The sequence below is a fragment of the Artibeus jamaicensis genome, unplaced genomic scaffold (genome assembly GCF_021234435.1).
Source record: "Artibeus jamaicensis isolate MK-2021 breed Jamaican fruit bat unplaced genomic scaffold, CSHL_Jam_final contig_585, whole genome shotgun sequence".
Taxonomy (NCBI): Eukaryota; Metazoa; Chordata; class Mammalia; order Chiroptera; family Phyllostomidae; genus Artibeus; species Artibeus jamaicensis.
In genome coordinates, this window is record NW_026521894.1 from 1,428,663 (window position 1) to 1,449,809 (window position 21,147).

A 21,147-nucleotide genomic window follows, 5' to 3' on the forward strand; every position below is an offset into this window, starting at 1 on the left:
TTGTAAGGAGCACAAAGTGAGAGATTTTTTTAATACATCTTTCAACTAAAACCTGTGCATGGATATTAACCCAGTACCTGTACTACATTCCACTACATCAAGGTAGGAGACAAATAGGGCTGATTCTTCTGATGCTTGTAAGTATATGGAAGAACAGTGGCTCTGAATATCACTTATGAGGGCTGTTTATTTTACCAGAAAGTGAAAAGGTGAAAGGAAAATGCAAGATTGAGATGAGTCCTCGGCTCTCAGTAGTTTGGAAAGGAGATAGATTTCAGAAATTTGCCAACAGTCTGAATTAACTGCCATCAATGACCACTTGAAACAAAAACATATTTACTTCCCAGGAGATTCTATCAAATGAAATTTGTTAAGCAGTGAGATAGAAATTTCAGGACACCAATTAGAGGTCTCTTCTCCCTCTTGTCCAAGGCAATATTAAGCAATATTCAAATATTACATCACAGTTTTCAGCCTTTTGCCAAGGTGACACCCTCGCCCCACTCCCACACTAAGCTGGGAACTCACCTGGTGTGGAGGGTTAGACACCCAACCTTACAACACAGGGACAATTCTGACTCCATTTGCTCATCCCCTGGGATAGAAATTAATGGTCCTCTGTGAATCAAAAACTTCTAGAATCTAGTTTGAGGAAAGTTCAGTGGGCAAAGTTCCTCTCTGTTCTCTGATTGAACATTAAAACAGCAAGCATCATTTCTAGAAAGAGATTTCTTAAAGGAATCTAGCAAATATTGTATAATCTTTACCCTTGCACTAAATATATCACTTATTTTCCTGAAAGGGAGCATACCATTCTTCAGTGACTTAAAATTAAAAAGTCACAATTTGGTAATCCTTTTTATTTTGTCGTAGTAAGTATAGGGGGATAGAGTAGTAGTCGGCTTTAGGCCCAGAAAGGATGTTTAATAAATGTCTCCCAGAACACTAGAGTGAGTACTTTAACCAGCAATTCACTGGAATAATTAACTCTTTCAGTTACTAATGACAAAAGTGTACTTCCAATCACCTTAAGTGAGAAGGGTTATTATCATAGCTGGTAAATACAGGGGTTCACAAAGTATCACTGCAGCTCATCGTTCTCCATCTCTCAACTTCATCTCTGGTTGTGGGCAGCTTCCTTCTTCAGAGAAGAAAGGAATAAGCAATAGCTTTGCGAGGTTTTTTTTTTTTTGGTCTTTTTATTGTCATGAAACTGGATTACTTAAGAAACACATACTTCTGATAAGGAGTTAATATGGAGAATATGTGCATAAAGAATGCAAATAACTCAATAGCAAAAAACAAACAACTCAATTAAAAAATGGACAGAGGACCTGAATAGATGCTTTTTCAAAGAAGACATGCACATGGCCAATAGACATATGAAAAGGTGCTCAATGTCACTACTCATCAGGGAAACACAAATTAATGAGATGTCACATCATACCCATTAGAATGACTTATTAAAAATAAAAATTAAGTATAGGTGAGCATGTAAAGAAAAGAAAGCCTTTGTGCACTGTTTTTAAAATATATTTTATAGATTATGCTATTATAGTTGTCTCAATTTTTCCCCTTTGCCCATATCCACCTGGTACCCCCATCCCTCCAGCAACCCCCCCTTAGTTCATGTCCATGGGTCATGCATATTTCTTTGGTTATTCCATTACCTATACTATTCTTAACATTCTCCTGCCTATTCTGTACCTACTAATTTGTGTTTCTTAACCCCTGCACTCTTACCCAATTTCCCTCCTTCCCCTCCCAACTGATAACCTTCAAAATGTTCTCTATACCTCTGATTCTTTTCCTGTTCCCCTTGTTTGCTTAGTTTGTGATTTGGATTCAATTATTGGTAGTTGTGAATGATGTTCATCATTTTCATTTTCTTTTTCTAATTCCCTTTAGCATTTATACAATAATGGTTGGTAATGATGAACTCCTTTAGCTTCACCTTATCTGGGAAGCACATTACCTGCCCTTCCATTCTAAATGATAGGTTTGCTGGATAGAGTAATCTAGGTTGTATGTCCTTGCTTTTCATCACTTTGAATCCTTCTAGCCTGTAAAGTTTCTTTTGAGAAACCAGCTAATAGTCTTATGGGAACTCCTTTGTAGGTAATTGTCTGCTTTTCTTTTTCTGCTTTAGAGATTCTCTCTTTATCTTTAACCTTCGGCATTTTAATTATGGTGTGTCTTGGTGTGATCCTTTTTGGGGTCCAACTTATTGGTGAGTCTCTGTGCTTTCTGGACTTGTATGTCTACTTCCTTCACCAAACTAAGAAAGTTTTCTTTCATTATTTTCTCTTTTTCAATTTTAATTGTTGTTCAAATACAGTTCTCTGTACCGCCGCCCCCATTCAAGCCCACCCTATTTCATTTTTTTTTTCAAATCAGTCAAGTGCTGGAAGCAACCTAAGTGTCCATCAGTAAATGAGTGGATCAAAAAACTATGGTACATTTACACAATGAAATTCTACACAGCAGAGAGAAAAAAGGAGCTCTTACTCTTTGTGACAGCATGGATGGAACGGGAGAGCATTATGCTAAGTGAAATAAGCCAGGTGGTGAGGGACAAATACCATATGATCTCACCTTTAATTGGAACATAATCAAGAAAAGAAAAAAGCAAGCCAAATATAACCATGAGACATTAAAATTTCAAACAATCTAACAATAGCCAGAGGGGAGGAGAGAGGGGACTGTGGGGGAAAAGGGTTTTCAGGAACTACTACACATGATCAAATCAGTTTTCAATTTCTTGCTCTTCTTCTCCTTCTGGCACCCCTATGATTCTGATGTTGGTGTATTTAAAGATGTCCCAGAGGTTCCTAAGCCTCTCATTTTTTTTAAATTCTTTTTTCTTCCTGCTGTTCTGATTGAATGCTTTTTCCTTTCTTGTGATTTTCCAAATCATTGATTTGATTCTTGGCTTCATCCCCTTCATTCTTGTTCCCCTGTAGAATTTTCTTTATTTCATTTAATGCAAACTTCATTTCTGCCTGGGGTTTTTGTTGTTGTTTGTTTGTTTGTTTGTTTTATGGCATTGAAGTATCCAGTGAGTTCCTGGCACAATCGATAACTAGCGTTTTGAACTGTGCATCTGATAGATTGCTTATCTCCATTTCATTTAGTTCTGTTTCTAGAGTTTTGTTCTTTTCTTTATTTGGGCCATATTTCTTTGTCTCGTAATTTTGGGAGCTTCCTATGTTTATTTCTGTATCAGGTAGAGATGCTTTGACTCCTTGACTTAGCACACCTGTTAAGTTGTATGGGGCAGAGCCTCAGGTAATCACCAGGGTAGGGCAACCGTGTCACTGCCCTGTTGCTCGGTGTGGGGGAGGGCTCACAGAGGAAACAATCCCACTGCTTGGCCTCTGGAGTTTTACTCAGGAGGAAGCTGTCTCCTCACTCACACTTCATTTTCTCCCCATATGCCACTGGTGCCCTTCCAGCTGTTGGCCTGGTGCTGAATCCTAGAGGGGGTGGATCTGCATGAGTCCTAAATCCATTGTGGGCCCTTTAAGAGGACACAATTTCTTCTACCATCCCAGTCCCCACTGGTTCTTACAGCCAGATTATGGGAAGTTACCTTCCTGATGCTGGGCCCCTGGGTTGGTGGTCAGGACTGGGACTGGAATCCCTCACTACCAAGGTATCATTCCCAATTTTTATCCAACATGCATGGGTATGGGACCACTCATTTCCATCTCTGTGCCTCTCTGTGCCACTCCTAATCTCCATGGCCTCTGTGTCTCTCCCCACCTCCTACCCATCTGGATGAATATGACTTCTTTAAATCCTTGGTTGTTGGACTTCCACACAGCTCAGTTGTGTGTAATTCTGTGTAATATTTGTTTTGTAGTGTAGCTGTATTTTTTGCTATAGCTGTACACATAGGTGAGGAGTGTTTACCTATGCCTCTATCTTCCCCTTGTGCATTGTTGATGGAAATATAAATTGGTGCAACTATTATGTAATACAATACAGAGGTTCCTCAAAAACACACACAAAAAAAACTAGAACTACCATATGATCCAACAATTCCACTCATGGGTATTTATATGATTAAAAGAAAAACACTAATTTGAGGGAATATATGCACTCCCATAGTTGTTGCAGCATTATTTAAAATAGCCAAGACAGAAACAACCTAAGTGTCTACCAGTGGATGAATGGATAAAGAGAATGAATGAATAGATAATGCATGTGCCCATACGTGCACAATGGAATATTATTCAGCCATAAAAATAATGAAATTGCACCATTTGTGACAACATAGATGGACCTTGAGGGCATTATGACAAGTGAAATAAGTCAGATAAAGAAAGACAAATATTGTGTAATCTCATTTCTATGTGAAATCTAAACAACAACAACACAAAATGAAGAAGAGCTCATAGATACAGAGAACAGATAGGAGAATGCCATAATAAAATGGGTGAAGGGGTCAAAAGGTACAAACTTCCAGTTATAAAATATACAAGTCATTGGGATGTAATACACAGCATAATGACCAGCTAAAATATGATGTTGTATATTTAAAGTTACTAGGAAAGTAGAGGCTAAAAGTTATCATCATAAAAAAAGTTGTAACTATGTATGGAGACAGACTTAACTGTGGTGATCATTCACAATATATACAAATATTGAATTACTATGTTGTACACCTGAAACTAATGTACTGTGATGATACATGTTATATGTCAAATATATCTCAAAAACAAGAAATTTTAAAAAGAAGAAATGCCACTTCTCTGGTCCCACTCCATATGCTGGGGATGGGGCCCAGCCATCTATATTGGACCAGTCCCTCCAGGTAATTGTGATCACACTAAAGTTTGAGAACCAGTGTCCTGGCTGACTTGCCCATTTGAGTTGAAAGATTTATTTTCAGTCTTACTGTAGTTAAGGAGTGAGAGTCAAGAGCAGGTTTTGTTTTTTTTTTGTTTTGTTTTGTTTTTTTCATAAAAAGCTACATGGTAAACATCTTGGGCTTTGTGGGCCAAGAGACAAAATCAAAGTTATACTAGATATTTATGTAATCCCTTAATGGGCAACCACTTAAAAATATAAAAATCATTCCTGGCTAGTGGGCTGTAGAGAAGCAGGTGGCAGGCCACATTTCCTGACCTCCCAGTTTTTCTCCCATCTCTCTAACCATTTCTTTTCAATATTTACTGCTGGCTCCTCTTCATACCAAAAGATAACCTGACATTACCCATGTTTTGTTTTAGACCTTCCCCCCTCATCTATAGCCTTTCTCTGGGCAATCTCATCCATTCCTATTCAATTACCATCTATCACCTGATCACTCTCAAATCTCTAGTACAGGCCACTCCAGAGCTCCTGAGCTTCAAAGTGCTATATCTAACTGCCCACTAACCATCTCCACGTGATTGAGATGATTTTAGACACAGAGGTGTCCAAAACTCAACGCCTCATTTCTATCCCTCAACCTCAATATGCTCATTACTGAAATTTGAAACCTGGGAGTCAACCTTAATACCTCCCTCTCCTTTGGCATCTTTTTTCACAATTAAATGATCACAATATCCCATTCTATCCCTAAATATTTCAAAACTGTTCACTTCTCTATATGCCCAAGCTACCATCAATTCCTTCCCTTAACTGCTGCAATAGCCACCTGACTACCCTACGATAATTCTTGTCCCCTCCCTCCACTAAAATACTATTCAAATCCAGTTATGTCAATGTCTGCCCTTAAAATCCCTCAAAGGCTCTAAAGCCTAGAGTGGCTCAAGGGATGTGTTGAGACTGACTACACCAGGGTCCTATAGAGCAACTTGTTAAAATATTGGCTCTTGAGTTGCACTAAATCCAAAGAACCAAAACCTCTAGGGACAGGCCCAAGACAGTAAAACTTTAATCCCAAATCCTTACTATGGTTTACAGGTCCTCCATAACTTGACCTCTTGCAGTCCCAGGCTAGGATAGGGTACTTGATTCATGTTGCTGTTCCAAAGCTCCCTGTATGTCTCCAGGGGAGTATTCACAGCATTGGTTACTATGTTAAATGTCTGTTCCCTACCAGAAGGTAAGTTCCAAGAGGGACGCATAATGCCTGCCATGGTTACCACTTATCCTTAATGCCCAAGACAGTGGGCACAACAACATTTAATAGTCATTACCATTCAGAATCAAAGAGAATTTAAGGTAAAGAACTTTCTCTACAGTATAGCTGGCTAAACATGCCTGGAAACATGTACAAAGAAAAAAAAGGGCTCCAATCACAATGACTATGGTAATTAATTACAGGCTTTAAGGAGAATTTAATCTTCGAAATCAAAGTAATTTTGGGAGGTTAATAACAAGCTCTTCTCCTGTCCCCAGTGAAATCAAATGAACAGAAATAAGCTTTGGACTGCATTCAAAAAGTTTTTGATCATAAGTAGTGTACAGGTAAATACAAATATTTTTGAAAAGTTGAATTTCTCTCTGGTGTAAAGAGGGAAAGAGATCCCATACACACCTTTTCTATGTGTTTCCTTTAGAAAACTTGTAAATTCTTTCTTTTTAAGATATATATATAAAAAAAGATATATATAAATATTTTTAGAAGCCACATAAGCCTGTTGTCAGCTTCCCAACCCAGTAATGTCTTTCTCAAAGACCTAGAAGCCATCTCCAAAACATAAACATCAAGGAAGATAGCACCCCTCTCCCCTGTCTCTGTGAAAGTTTAACTTGGGCATCTGGCTCCAATCAGCCTGTCACACATATTTGAAAAATTCTATTCTTCTTCTAGATCACTGTAATTAGTAAACACAGATGGTCACCCCAATTACCAAGTGAATCTAGGATGAAATATGTGAGACAAATGGTGCTGTCATGTCCTCTTACCTGACAACTAGTTATCTTTTATCTTGACACATGGATGTAATAGATTGTATCTGCCTAGTTATATTAAAAGGTAAGATTTCTTTCTGTCTTGACATTCTCTTTGGCTGATTCCCTGTGATGCATTTCACATTCTGGTTAAATGCTTATTCAATGACAAGGCTGTTTTGTCTTCTATGTTTATGGAGAAGTTTTCTGTGTTGGCAGGAGATTTTGTTTTCAATTTTATTTCTCCAGCACTACCTACCACCAGCCAGACTGACTAAATGAAAGGTGGTGAATTCATATCCGCAAAGTTGTTTACCAGTGGTGAGAGCAGGGTGAGGCTGCTGGCTCATTTTATCTGGGCCCCTGCTCTGGGAGGGCCCAGCACAGCTGCATGGCAGGGAGAGGGCCCTGCCTGAAAAACCACTCTTCCACTTTTAGGTTACTTCAGCCCTGCACTCCAGTCTCCCCAACTCCTGTCTCCTGGTCTCAGCATATCTTTAAAAATTCTGGCATATTAGCAATGAACAACTCAGGCAGGACATACTCAGACCCAGAGATGGGGCATATAGGCAGCCTGAGAAACTCAGTGAAGACGAATTTATAAACATAAATAGGAAAGCTCTTATGATGAAAAAGATGAGATGTACCAGAGGGAGTAACACCCAGCCAAGACTTCACATTAAGCAAACTCTCGGAGACACTGCACAGCACTGAAAGAGGAAAGAATAAAATGTTGAAAAATGACTCAAACACAGAAAGGAGTATGACAAACAGAAAAGATGCTTGGTCTATAGCATATGTTTTGTGACAAGAAGGCAAGTATTGTCCAAACTAACCTTTGTAAGTTTTTAATAATGAAATAAAATACTTTAATTTCCAAGTTTCTGATGTTTTAAATTAGTGTACTGTAAATAAACATTAGCTTTACTATTTTTCACCTGCCAGTACATTAATACCCAACAGTAAGAGCTAGTTAAAGTGCAGAATGTTTTGCCAAAAAATTTTAAAGGTCACAGAATACTCAGAATCTTTCCTATTGATTTTTTAAAATATATTTTTATTGATTATGCTATTACAGCTGTCCCACTTTCCCTTTCATTCACCTCTACCCTGCACACCCTCTCCCACCTACATTCCCCCTCTTCAGTTCATGTCCATGTGTCACACTTATAAGTTCTTTAGCTTCTACATTTCCTATACTATTCTTACCCTCCCCCTGTTTATTTTCTACCTACCATCTATGCTACTTATTCTCTGTAACTTTTCCCCCTCCTACTCCCACTCCCCTGTTGCTAACCCTCCATGTGATCTCCATTTCTGTGGTTCTGTTTCTATTCTAGTTGTTTGCTTAGTTTGTTTTTGTTTTTGTTTTTGTTTTAGGTGTGGCTGTCAATAATTGTGAGTTTGCTGTCATTTTACTGTACATATTTTTATCTTCTTTTTCTTAGATAAGTACCTTTAACATTTCATATAATAAGGGCTTCGTAGTGATGAACTCCTTTAACTTGACCTTATCTAAGAAGCACTTTATCTGCCCTTCCATTCTAAATGAAAACTTTGCTGGATAGAGTAATCTTGGATGTAGGTCCTTGTCTTTCATGACTTGGAATACTTCTTTCCAACCCCTTCTTGCCTGCAAGGTCTCTTTTGAGAAATCAGCTGAGATTTGATGGGAACTCCTTTGTAGGTGACTGTCCTCTTATCTCTTGCTGCTTCTAGAATTCTCTCCTTCATTTTAATCTTGGCTAATGTAATTATGATGTGCCTTGGTGTGTTCCTCCTTGGGTCCAACTTCTTTGGGACTCTCTGAGCTCCTGGACTTCCCAGAAGTCTTTTTCCTTTGCCAGATTGAGGAAATTCTCCTTTATTATTTGTTCAAATAAGTTTTCCACTTGCCACTCTTCCTCTTCCCCTTCTGGTACCCCTATAATTCATATGTTGGAATGTTTAAAGTTGTTCTGGAGGTTCTGAAGCCTCTCCTCATTTTCTTGAATTCTTGTATCTTCCTTCTTTTCTGTTTGGTTGTTTCTTTGTTCCTTCTGGTCCACTCCATTGATTTGAGTTCCCAGTTTTCTTCCCATCACTATTGGTTCCCTGTGCATTTTTCTTCATTTCACTTAGCATAGCCTTCATTTTTTCATCTAATTTGCATCCAAATTCAACCAATTCTGTGATCATCCTGATCACCAGTGCTTTGAACTGTGCATCTGATAGGTTAGCTATCTCTTTGTCCCTTAGTTATATTTGCTGTGGAGCTTTGATCTATTCTTTCATTTGGGCCATTTTTTTTTGTCCTGTCACACCTGTTACATAGTGAGGGGCGGAGCTCTAGGTGTTCACCAGGGCAAGGTAACCCATTTTCTGGGTTGTGATGCTGTATGTGGGGGCAGGGTCCAAGAGGGAACAATGGTGCTTGCTCCACTGTCTGTTGGATCAGTCCCTTCTGCCACTTCCCCCAAGCAAACTGGGCCTTTCTGGTGCTGATTCCTGTGTGGGTGGGCTTGTATACATTCTAGGACCCTGTGGGTCTCTCCAACAAACTCTCCTGTGAGTCTGGGATTCTCTCCCGGCACCTCAACTCCCACAAGTGTTTTCAATCAGTGTTTTGAGGCTTTATTTCCTGTCACTGGGACCCTGGGTTGCACAGTCTGTCTTGCTCCCCAATTTTGCCTGGTTTATCTGTGCATAAATGTGAGACCACACAGTCAGCCAGCCACTTTGCGTGCAGTGCCTGGCTTTACAATCACCACCTTGCTGTGTCTGCTCATTGTCACCCTGCGCCCAGGGTCTGCCAGTCGCCACCTGTGTGCCCAGGGTCTGCCTGCTGCCATCTTGCATGCCCGGGGTACCCCGCATGCCTGGTGCCATTGCTTTTTGTATCAAAACCCTTCTCCACCTGGCTGCCCAGCTCTGCTCTGCCCACCGGTCTGGTTGAACATGTCTAATTTATCTCCTTGGTTATCCGACTTCCATATAGTTCAATTTTGTCAGAACTGGTTGTTTTTTTGTTTCTAAATTGTTTTGTGTGAGAAGGCACAGTTTGTCTACCTACGCCTCCATCTTGGCCGGATGTCTTTCCTATTGATTTTTAAGATTACTTTGCATAGTTTCACCTGGCACAGTCTTGCACAATCAGGCAAAACAAGGGCTGTCTATATTTCTTATTCCTCATTAACAAGTTAATAGAAGTGTCTGACACAGTGTTTGCCATCGTAAGTGCTCAGTAAATGTCATCTGTTATTTAAAACACATTATGTGCTGTTTTTCGCCTTAAATACAAAGTATTTTCTTTCTAATGTCTCCATTTTCTGCTACTTCTCTGCTGCCATTCTCTTTCAAAACCATTCCAATCAGACATTTGTTCACAACCCTTCACCAAAACTGCTCTTGTCACAGTAACTAATTTCACAGAACTAGAACAAATAATCCAAAAATTTATGTGGAACTACAAAAAAACCTGAAGAGCCTCAGCAATATTGGCAAAAACAAAGTTGAAGATATAACACTACCTCATATCAAACTATACTACAAAGCCATAATAATGAAATCAGCATGGTGCTGGCATAAGAACAGACACACAGATCAATAGAACAGAATAGACAGCCCAGAAATAAACCCACCTCTCTATGATCAATTAATATTTGACAAAGGAGGCAAGAATATACAATGGGGTAAAGACTATTCAATAAATATCACTGGGGAAATTGGAAACATACATGTAAAAAATGACACTAGACCACCTTGATTATACCATATACAAGAATAAACTGAAAATGGATAAAAGACTTAAATGTAAGATTCAATACCATACAAATCCTAAAAGAAAACATACACAGTAAAACCCAACATTTGATTTAGTAATATTTTTTTTCTGCTGTATCTCCTCAGACAAGGGAAACAAAAGAAAAATAAACAAATGAGATAACAAACTAAAAAGTTTTTGCAGAGCAAAGGAAATCATCAACAAAAATAAAAAGACAATCTACTAAATGAGAGAACATATTCACCAGTGATATACCTCATAAGGGGTTAATATCCAGAATTTATAGAGAATCATATACTCAACACCAAAAAACCCCCATACAATCCAATTAAAAATGGGCAGAGGACCTGAAAAGACATTTCTCCAAAGAGGACATACAGATAGCCAATAGATATATGAAAAAACATTTAATATCACTAATCATCAGAGAAATGCAAATTAAAACCACAATGAGATACCACCTCACACCTGTTAGAATGGTTGTCATCAATGAATCCATAAATGACAAGCGTTGGCAAGGATGTGAAAAAAAAAAAAGGAAAACCTGAACACTGTTGGTGGGAATGCAGATTAGTGTAGCCACCGTGGAAAACAGTATGGAGTTTCTTCAGAAAATGAAAAATGGATCTACCTGAAGAGCCAGTTATTTCATGTCTGGAGATTTATCAACCACACCCCCACACACAAAACAGTAATTTAAAAGAATATATACACCCCCTCTGTCCATTGCAGCATTATGTATAATAGCTAAGCTATGGAAGCAACCCAAGTACCCAGCAACAGACAAGTGGATGAAAAAGCTGTGGTACATAAGAAGTCTGTCCAGAAAGTATACAGCCAAATACTATGAAAAAATATGTAGACATTTATTGAAGAAGATACAAGAAACATTGTACACAGGACAATGATGCCTCAGTCCCCTTCAAAGTAAGCATCTTGGGACCTCACACAGTTCTCCCAACCTCTCCTTCACTGTTCAAAACACTCTGCAAAATTTGTTGTTGGATTAGCCATCAGCTGCCCTGTCATATTTTCCTGAATCTCATCAATGACTTGAAATCTCTTCCCTTTCAAAGGTTATTTTAGTTTTGGGAAAAGCCAGAAGTTGTAGGGCACCAAATCTTGGCTTTAGTGGGGCTGAGTCACCTGGGTGATTTGATGTTTCACCAAAAAACTGCATAAGACATGATGCATGAGCAGGCATATTGTTGTGATGAACCTGCCAATCACCAGTTGCCCATAGCTACGAACTTCTGAATCATATGAATAGCTTCCATAGAAGAATATTCAAGCTTAATGCAAAATTTGATGGAGATGCATTGCTCTACTCTCTGTCATTTTGAATGTGATAGCCACACAGTACACATGCTCACTCAGCAGTGTCTACGCCCCCACTAACTTGTACAATGAAGTCGTCACTGTTCACACATGTACATTCCAGTCCACTCTCCCTGGCTACCAGGTTACACCAATGTTGCGCAAACCATTCCTGTTATATTAACAGTGGCTGGACTTTTTCTGGACAGGTCTCATATATACAATGGAATATTACTCAGCCATAAAAATATGAAATCTTACCATTTGCAACAGCACGGAAGGACCCAGAGTGTATTATGCTAAGTGAAATAAGTCAAAGAAAAACAAGTACCATATGATTTTATGGATATGTGGAACCTTAACAAACAAATTTGAAACAGACTCACAGAGAAAGAACCGATGGTTGCCAGAAGGGAGGGCTCTGGGGACTGGGTGAAAAAGGTGAAGAAATTAAGAAGTACTAATTGGTAATTACGAAATAGTCATGAGATGTTAAGTACAGCATAGAAAATATAATAAAAAATATTGTAATAACTATGTATGGTGTTAAATGGGTGCTTGATTTATTGGGGTGATAACTTAGTAAGTTATGTAATTAATGGTCAATCACTGAGTTAAACATCAAAAACTAATATAATGTCAACTCTAATTAAAAAATAAAACATTTTTTATTTTTTGTCAACTCTAATTAAAAATTAAAACAGTTTTTAAAAGTCACTAATCACTGCTGAATGGTTAAGTCCAATGATAGCTGTAACTCTAAATATACTTGGCAGCAGCATTTAATTCAGTTAATCACAAATGACTTGGCTTCTAAACACACCACACTGTCCTGGTCTCCACTTACCCTCCAGGCCAACCCTTTTCAATTTCCTATGCTAGTTACTGCTCTGTTTTTCTCACATCCAAATGTTTGAGTGCCCCAGGGCAAAGGTTTCTCTTCTATTTTTATAACATTTTATATAACTCATGAAACAGTGCTTGTATAAAAATCCACACAAAGTTGCTAGAGAGTGCACAATTTCCAAAAATGTCCTGAGTTTTTGTTACATTCAGTTTTGTAAGGATGCACTCAAATTAATGGTAAAATGTACACATTATGTGGTATTTCACTATCTTTGGTAAAACTATGCTTATTATTTTGTCCCCTCAGAGTATACATAATGCTCCAATATCCACTTTGCGCAGGGTCTGCTATCACAAGGATGTCAGGGAAAAAACATTAAGGCTGGAACTACCTGAGGCAAGTGTTTCCAAATGGTGACAGCAACCCCTTGGCCTCCTCCCCCACTTCATATCATCTATCTGCACAGGCAGGGAGAAAGCCTAGTGACCTCCAATCAGAGGTCTTGAAACACTCCCCTCTCAATCAGGCAATATTTTGGGAAAAGGTGGAAACTGAGGCCATCTCTACAGGAACCCAAGTGGCCATACTGTGTGGTATGGTCAGGCCAGTGATTCTTCCTACTTAAACAGTTAATCCATTCATCACTACACAGATCCCACTGGTTGATTGATGTGATATCCCTCCCCCAACTTAAAGAAAAGAAGGTTCAGTGCTGATGCTGACTGGGAGGGGCACATGAATGCCCATGACACAAGACACAGCTTTATTCCCAGGGCAAAATTTTTAGGTATCTTCTCAACTCCCCCTCTACCTGCCTCCCTCTCACTTCATCATTATCTCTCACACACACAAAACCTATATTAAAACCATTGATATTCTGTCAATCTGGACAGAATGACAATCTAGTCATTAAAATTATCCACATTTTAGAGAAGAGGAAACTGAGTCACAGAGAAGTTATATACTTGTCCAGAGTCAGATGATTTATTAGTGGCAAAATTAAATGTATACAACGGTAGGCTACCTTTAGAGTTTGGAAATGGCAAATTTCCTCAATTCTGGTCATCAAGGTTCCAAAGAAATTGAGATATTAAGAATGTTTCTGATAAATACAAAAAACAAACAATTGCTAATAGTTTCTTCCAAGTAGACAATCCATATGTAAATGCAAAACATAGCTTTTTAACCCAAAGCAGTCTGTAATGGAATTAAGCATTTGGTTTTATAATAATCTTGAGCTTGTATATGTAATTTTTTTAATTGGTGTACTTATGAAAATAAAATATAATAATTAAAAATTAAAATAATTTAATCCTGGCCAGGTAGATTAGTCTGTTAGAGCATTGTGCCAATACACCAAGGTTTTGGATTTGATCCCCAGCAAGGGCACATACAAGAATTGACCAATGAATGTACAAATAAGGAGAACAACAAATTGATGTTTCTCTCTCTCTCAAATCAATAAATAGAAAAAAATTTTAAAGAATAAACTTAAAATTGCCTAAGGACTTAAACATTAGACTCAAAACCATAAAAATCCTGGAAAAAAACATAGGCAGTAAAATCTTGGAAATTTCTTACAGCAATATTTTTTCTGATATATCTCCTCAGGCAAGGGAAACAAAAGATAAAATGAACAAATAGGACTACATCAAACTAAAAAGTTTTTGCACAGCAAAGGAAACCATCAACAACATAAAAAGACAACCCACTGAACGGGAGAACATATTTGCCAATGATATATCTGATAAGGGGCTAATATCCAATACAACTCGCTGTAGCCAACATGGCTAGGTGGTTGAAGCATCATCCCGTAACTGAAAGGCTGCTGGTTTGATCCCTGGTCGACGCATATGCCCAGATTGTAGGCTTGATCCCCCGTTGGGGTGTATGCAGAAGGCAGCTGATTGGTGTTTCTCTCTCACATCCATGTTTCTCTCTCTCTCCCTTCTGTTCTCTCTTGAATGAGAATAAAATAACTTTTAGCAAAACAACAACAAAAAGAACTTGAACAACTCAACACACAAAAACATCCAATTAAAAAATGGGTAAAGAATCTGAATAGCCACTCCTCCAAACAGGATATACAGATGGCCAATAGACATATGAAAAGATGCTCAATGTCACTAATCACCAGAGAAATGCAACTTAAAACTACAATGAGATACCACCTCATACTTGTCAGAATGGCTGTCATCAATAAATCAACAAACAAATGTCGGCTCAGCTATAAAGAAAAAGGTACCCTCATGCACTGTTGGTGGGAATGCAGACTGGTATAACTACTGGTGCAGTATGGAGTCACCTCAAAAAGTTAAAAATGGAACTACCTTATGACCTAGCAATTCCACTTCTGGAAATATATCCAAAGAAACCTGAAACACTTATTCATAAGAATATAAGCACCCCTATGTTCACTGCAGCATTACTTATAATTGCCAATATATGGAAACCACCCAAGTGTCTATCAGTAGATGTGTGGATAAAACAACTACTGGACATTCATACAATAAAATACTACTTGGCCGTAAAAAAAATAAAAATAAAAATAAGAAGGAAATCTTACTCTTTGTGACAGCAAGGATGGACCTGGAGAGTATTATGCTAAAGTGAAATAAGCCAGTCCGAGAAAGACAAATACCATATGATTTCATTTATATGTAGAGTCTAATGAACAAAAGAAACTAATAAGCAAAAGAGAAACGGACTCATAGAAACAGAAAACAGACTGTCAGATGTCAGAGGGGAGGAATTTAGGGCACTGGGTGAAAAAGGTGAAGGAATTAAGCAAAAAAAACCACAACCTTATAAACAGACAACAGTATAGTGATCACTAGTGAGAGAAGGGGGTGTCGGAGGTAGAAGAAAATAAAGGGGGATGAATGATGATGGACAGCACCATGACTTTGGACAGTGAGCACACAATGTAATATACAGATGATGTAACTATACACCCGAAACCTATATAATTTTATTAACCAATGTCACCCCAATAAATTCAATTAAAAAACAATAAATTAAAGGGGTGGGCTGGGATGGGGGAAAAGGCAGAAAGCTCTACTTGAACAATAATTAAAATTAAAAAATTAAAAAACAATAAATAAAGTTGGAGTACTTTAATTTTTTCAATTTAAAATGAATCATAATATTTTATTCATTATAATAAAGTACTCTTACTAAGATTAAAACTTCAATTTTTTGGAAATCTTGAGGACTAGAAGTAAGCAAATTTGCCATTTTAAATAATTCTCTAGAAATAGAGGATTGAATTGACTGCAGGGAAGGAAGAGTAATTTTTTTTCCACCTTTCTAGTTTCTGGCTGAGACTTACTGTATTAAAAGCCAGATTAACAAAAGACAAAAAAAGTTTAAAATATATATATATATATATATATGAGACCCTCACAAAGATATGAGAATTAAAAGGCAGCCAGGCAATAACATATCATCCTCAGCAATGGAGAGGGACAGGAGGCTAGAGCTTCAAAATGGGAAAAGGTAAATCACAGGAAGGTGACAAGAGGAAATGTGCAGTAAATGAAGTTTTCCCTGCCTTGTAGATAAGTCTTTTCACATGAAAAAGTAATTTCTGGTAATAGGTCTCTTCCCAGTACCAACCCCTTACTAAGGTAAATTTCCTTCTTAAATTTCTACTCTGTGTTCAGAGCTTCTCCTTTGCCTGAAGTTTCTCGATCAGCTCAGAATAATCTTTATGCCAAAGAGCCATTTTTGGGGGCATCTCATTTGCTACCATTCATTATCTTTAACACATTGATTGTTTGGGCAAAACCAATCTTTGGATTTGCAAAAAGGCAAAGATCCAGTTTGTCAAAGAAAATACTGACAAAATGCAAAGTTAATATCACTTGGCAATAAGGCAAGAAAACTGGATATACTTGATCTAATTTAATCTGATTTAATCACTGTCCAAAGACTGACTTCATGAAAGTGGTACTTTAGGAGATTCTCAGAAAAAAAAAACCCTGACAATCTTCATCATCTAATACTTCTTTCCTGAGAGAGATGAAATTAGCAGATCATGATTATTACCTATCAGTCTTCAGTGTATATCTCTTTTCCACATAATATTCTATACCTAAGGATGAGGAAAATAGCATGTCAAAATCAATAACTCAAAGAGAATTTCAATCACCACAAGAGGAGGCGGGGCAGCAAAAGACTGTGAGTCAATCCTCATTCCTTCTTACCGTGTCTGTACCCTCAGGTCAGATTCCTTCTTCTCCAGGCACTGAGACTAGCTGTGCAGGAGACCAAGTCTTGCTCTGCAGAAAGCTTATCTCTTCCAGGCCAAGGACTCTCAGTGGATTTTTTAAAAAATATTTTTGAGTTTTTGGGGAGTCCACCAGGTCTGCAAGAACAAAAACTGCTCTTCAGGAAAAGAAAATGATCCAGTCTTGACAACATATTCACCACATCTGGTGTACAATCAAAAATTCCTAAACTTGCAAAGAAATGAAAAAATAGCATCCACATAGAAATAATTCAGTTCACAGAAACTGAGATGGCTCAGTTATTGGATTTAAAATACAAAGACATGTCAACAAAACTTTAAGATGAAAATCTGGACTTAATGGTTGAAGAGACAAGAGAATCTCTTTAAAATGACCTAATGGAAATTTTAAGAGTAAAAAGTACAATACCTGAAAATAAAATATCCAATTAACTCCAGTACCAGAAAAGAGTGGCAACATATAAAAGATACAGCCTCAATAAAAATAATAGTAAATGGGAGAAAACTATGTTGAGGAATTAAAAATTTGACTTAGAAAACAAAAGAACTAATTAAACTGGGTAGCAAATTAGACAAAGCTAAAGAGTACAAAACTAACCAAGGTAAGGAATTGTCCCAATGAATCACAGAGTCGTGGAAGGTGTGGAAGAAGCCATAGGTAATATAGATGACACATGCAGAAATTGCAACACCCATATAGAAGTTACAGGAAATGGCCAAGAACATGGAAAGGATGTACTAGTCAAGAGGTAAGACAGGAAAACGTCCCTCAGAACTTCAAGGATAAAGAGAAAATTCTAAGTCTCCAAAGAAGATGGAGCAAAATTCACAATGGCAGCAGACCTTGCATCAGCAACACTGGACATAAGTAAACAATGGAGTAATGTCTTCAACATTCTGAGGGAAATGTTTAACCTAAATTTTTATGCTAAGTTAAACTAGCATTTAAATGTGATGATGAAATCAGGACTTTTGCAGGAATGCAAAGCCTCAACAAATTTTCCAGTCAAAATCTTTTATAAAAGAATTACTGAAAGTTGCACTTCCAGAAAAGTTTTGAAAGAAAGAAATGAGGAAGAATATGTGGGATTCAAGAAAAAGTAGATAAAACTCAGCCTCACAGCAAAGAGTTGGAGGAGCAACAAGTGGTGGCTTGAGCTTTCTATTTACTAAAGAAGTAAAGGTTGCTGTGCCAGAGGAGGTAAAAAATCTTAAGAGAGTCACAAGGAAGAGGCTTCAAAGTGAAAGGAAAAAAACCCTCAAAGAAGAAGAGGCTCAAAGTTAGAGGAGGAAGAAAAAGAGGCTTCAGAGTTGGAAGAAGGAGACCTCAGAACTGGAGGAGGAGGGAGAAGGAGACATCAGGCTTCTCCCTCAGGCCTGAAAGAGGGAGAAGATGCTTCAGTATTATGTAAGGAACAGTACTCAATCTTTTTGTGTTAATACAAACCATGGAGTTGAAATATCCAGTGATGACTTGGAGAATATTTTGATTAATGTGGTAGAAGATTCTGAGCAGGAGGAGGAAGGCTCACAGTGGGAATTGGGAGTGATCTTAATGTGGAAGGAAAGGACTCTGAACTAGAAAAGTCAAAGACTATCTCCCAGATTGAGGAAAAAGAGGCCTCACGTGGACTAAAATAAATTGCCTATAGTGATTTGGCTTCAGATTCTGAGATGAAACACAAGCTAACATCTAAAGAAACAGACTTAATACAAGAAACAGAAGAAAACTTTAGAAGAAATGTAATTAATTTCTGCAGAGAGATATAAGAAGAGATTGGAAATATTAAAAATTACATACTGGAAATAAAAAATTACCAGTCTTGAACACAAACACCTTAATGATTACTCTAAGTGGCAGAATAGACACAGTTGAACAACCTAGAATATCAAATTGAAGAATTCTCTAATGGTACAATGCAAATAGTCAAACAGATCATAATTAAAGAAAGAATAACATAGGGAAGATAAATGGTAATTGGGAAAAATAAAATAAAATAAAAGTTTTTTTAAAAAAAATAAGAGATAGTAGATCTAGAAGTGCAAACATCCATTTAATAGGAATTCCAAAAAAAAATAATAAAGAGAATGGAGCAGAGGGTATGATTAAGGACACAACTGAAGAAAGATTGCAGAACTAAGGAAAGACTCAAGTCTTGAGATTGTCAGTGCCTATCAAATACCCCAGTAAAACTGATGAAAAGAGACTCACTCCTAAACACATCTTGGTGAAATTCAGAAATTGCAATGATAAAAAAATCATAAGTGCTTCCAGGGAGAAAAAAGAAAGTAACCTGCAAGGGAATAAGAATTAGATTGGCAGAAAACTTATCACTGGACAGTCTGGTTGCTAGAAATCAATGGGGCAATATTATAAGAGTTCTGCAGGCAAAAAGCTTTAAATCTAGAATCTTATATCCAACCTATTTGGCATTTGATCTTAAGGGTAAAACAAAAAGTTTTTTGATATCAAAGAATTCAGAAAGTTTATTTTTTGCATACCCTGTTTAAAAGAATTATTGGAGGATATAATTTAGCAATCCAGGGTGAGTACAAACACACACAATATATGTATTTTCTTCCACCAAAAATCAACAAGGAAAACTGAGAAATAAAATGCCGCACTGTTATCCAAGAAGATGGGCAGCTAAAGTATACAAGGGGATGAAAAGAAAGAAAGATTTACAAGTATTACCTATATGTTGGTAAAGTTAAAAAGTGTATTAAAATTTTAATGATAATCATAACTTGTGAAGGAGGAAATTTTCAGTGTAACCATAGACAAAAAGAGGGAAGGAGGAAAGAGTAATAGAAAAGCCTAGGAAGTTAAAGAGATAAAAATGCAAAAGTTGAACTCTTACCAAGAAAAGAATATTTGATTTTTATCATTTATCATAATGTGAACTTTGAAACTGTGTTAAACATTTTACTTTGGAAAAAAACTGCTAACTCAAAAACCTCCTTGAAAACTGTACTGGAGCCCTGGCTGATGTGGCTCAGTGGATTGAGCACCACCAGCCTGCAAATCGAGGGGTCACTGGTTCAATTCCCAGTCAGGGCACATACCTGGGTTGAGGGCCAGGTGCCAGTTGTGATCATGCGATAGGCAACAGATGGATATATCTCTTATGAATAGATATTTTTTTCCTTTTCTTTCTCCCTCCCTCTCTCCCTAAAAATAAACTCTTTAAAAAGAAAAAAGAAAAAAACGGTACTGGAGTTTTTATTAGAAAACAGATCTTAAAAAACCTTTCCCCTCATTTTCCAAACAAGTCAAGTCAATTATGACAGAATGACACTATGGAGCCATTATGTCCATCCTGAGAATACAAAGTCTTTACTTGCTGTCTTTAAAACAGTGGCCTGCCTTTGGAGATTTTCTGCCAGCAAATTCCTCTGTACAGTAGTCCCCTTCATCTGCAGAGAATACATTCCAAGACCCCCAGTGGATGTCTGAAACCATGGATAGTACAGAACCCTACATACACACTCTTTTTTCCTACACACATGATAAAGTTTAATTTATAAGTTAGGCACACAAGAGATCAACAACAAAGAAAACATTGACAGTAAAATCTTAGATATTTTTCACAGTAATATTTTTTCTGATATTATATCCTCAGGGAAGGAGAACAAAAGAAAAATAAACAAATGGGACCACATCAAACTAAAAAGTTTTTGCAAAGCAGAGGAAACCATCAACAAAATCTATTAAATGGGAGAACATATTCTCCAATAAAATATCTGGTAAGAATAAAAACATCTGGTAAGGGGTGGATATCCAAAATATACAAAAAATCCATACAACTCAACACCAAAAATCAAACAATCCAATTAAAAAATGGGCAGAATCTGAAGGACACTTCTTCAAAGAGGACATACAAAAGGTTAATACACATATGAGAAAATTCTCAACATCACCAATCATCAGAGAAGTGAAATGTAAATTAAAACCACAGTGATATATTACCTCAGACCTGTCAAAATGGCTATAATCAATCAATCATCAAACACCAAGTGTTTCCAAGGATGTAGAGAAAAGGGAACCCTTGGCCACTGTTGGTGGGAAGGCAGATCAATGTGGTCACAATGGAAAACAGTATGTAGGATTCCCAAATC

General features: G+C 37.4%; 1 protein-coding gene across 4 annotated transcripts in view; it reads right to left on the reverse strand.

Annotated features, from left to right (window-relative positions):
- Positions 1-13,731: 13,731 nt before the first annotated feature.
- REXO2 (RNA exonuclease 2) overlaps positions 13,732-21,147 on the reverse strand; it is a 30,890-nt gene continuing 23,474 nt past the window's right edge. The window contains exon 7 of one of the 4 annotated variants that reach the window (XM_053670440.1): positions 13,732-14,735. In XM_053670440.1, coding sequence (XP_053526415.1) covers positions 14,583-14,735 — 153 coding nt within the window. In that variant the 3' untranslated portion in view covers positions 13,732-14,582. Of the gene's footprint in view, positions 14,736-16,826; positions 16,873-21,147 lie in introns of those variants that run through there. The other 3 variants (XM_053670439.1, XM_053670438.1, XM_053670442.1) reach the window with 3 other exon arrangements.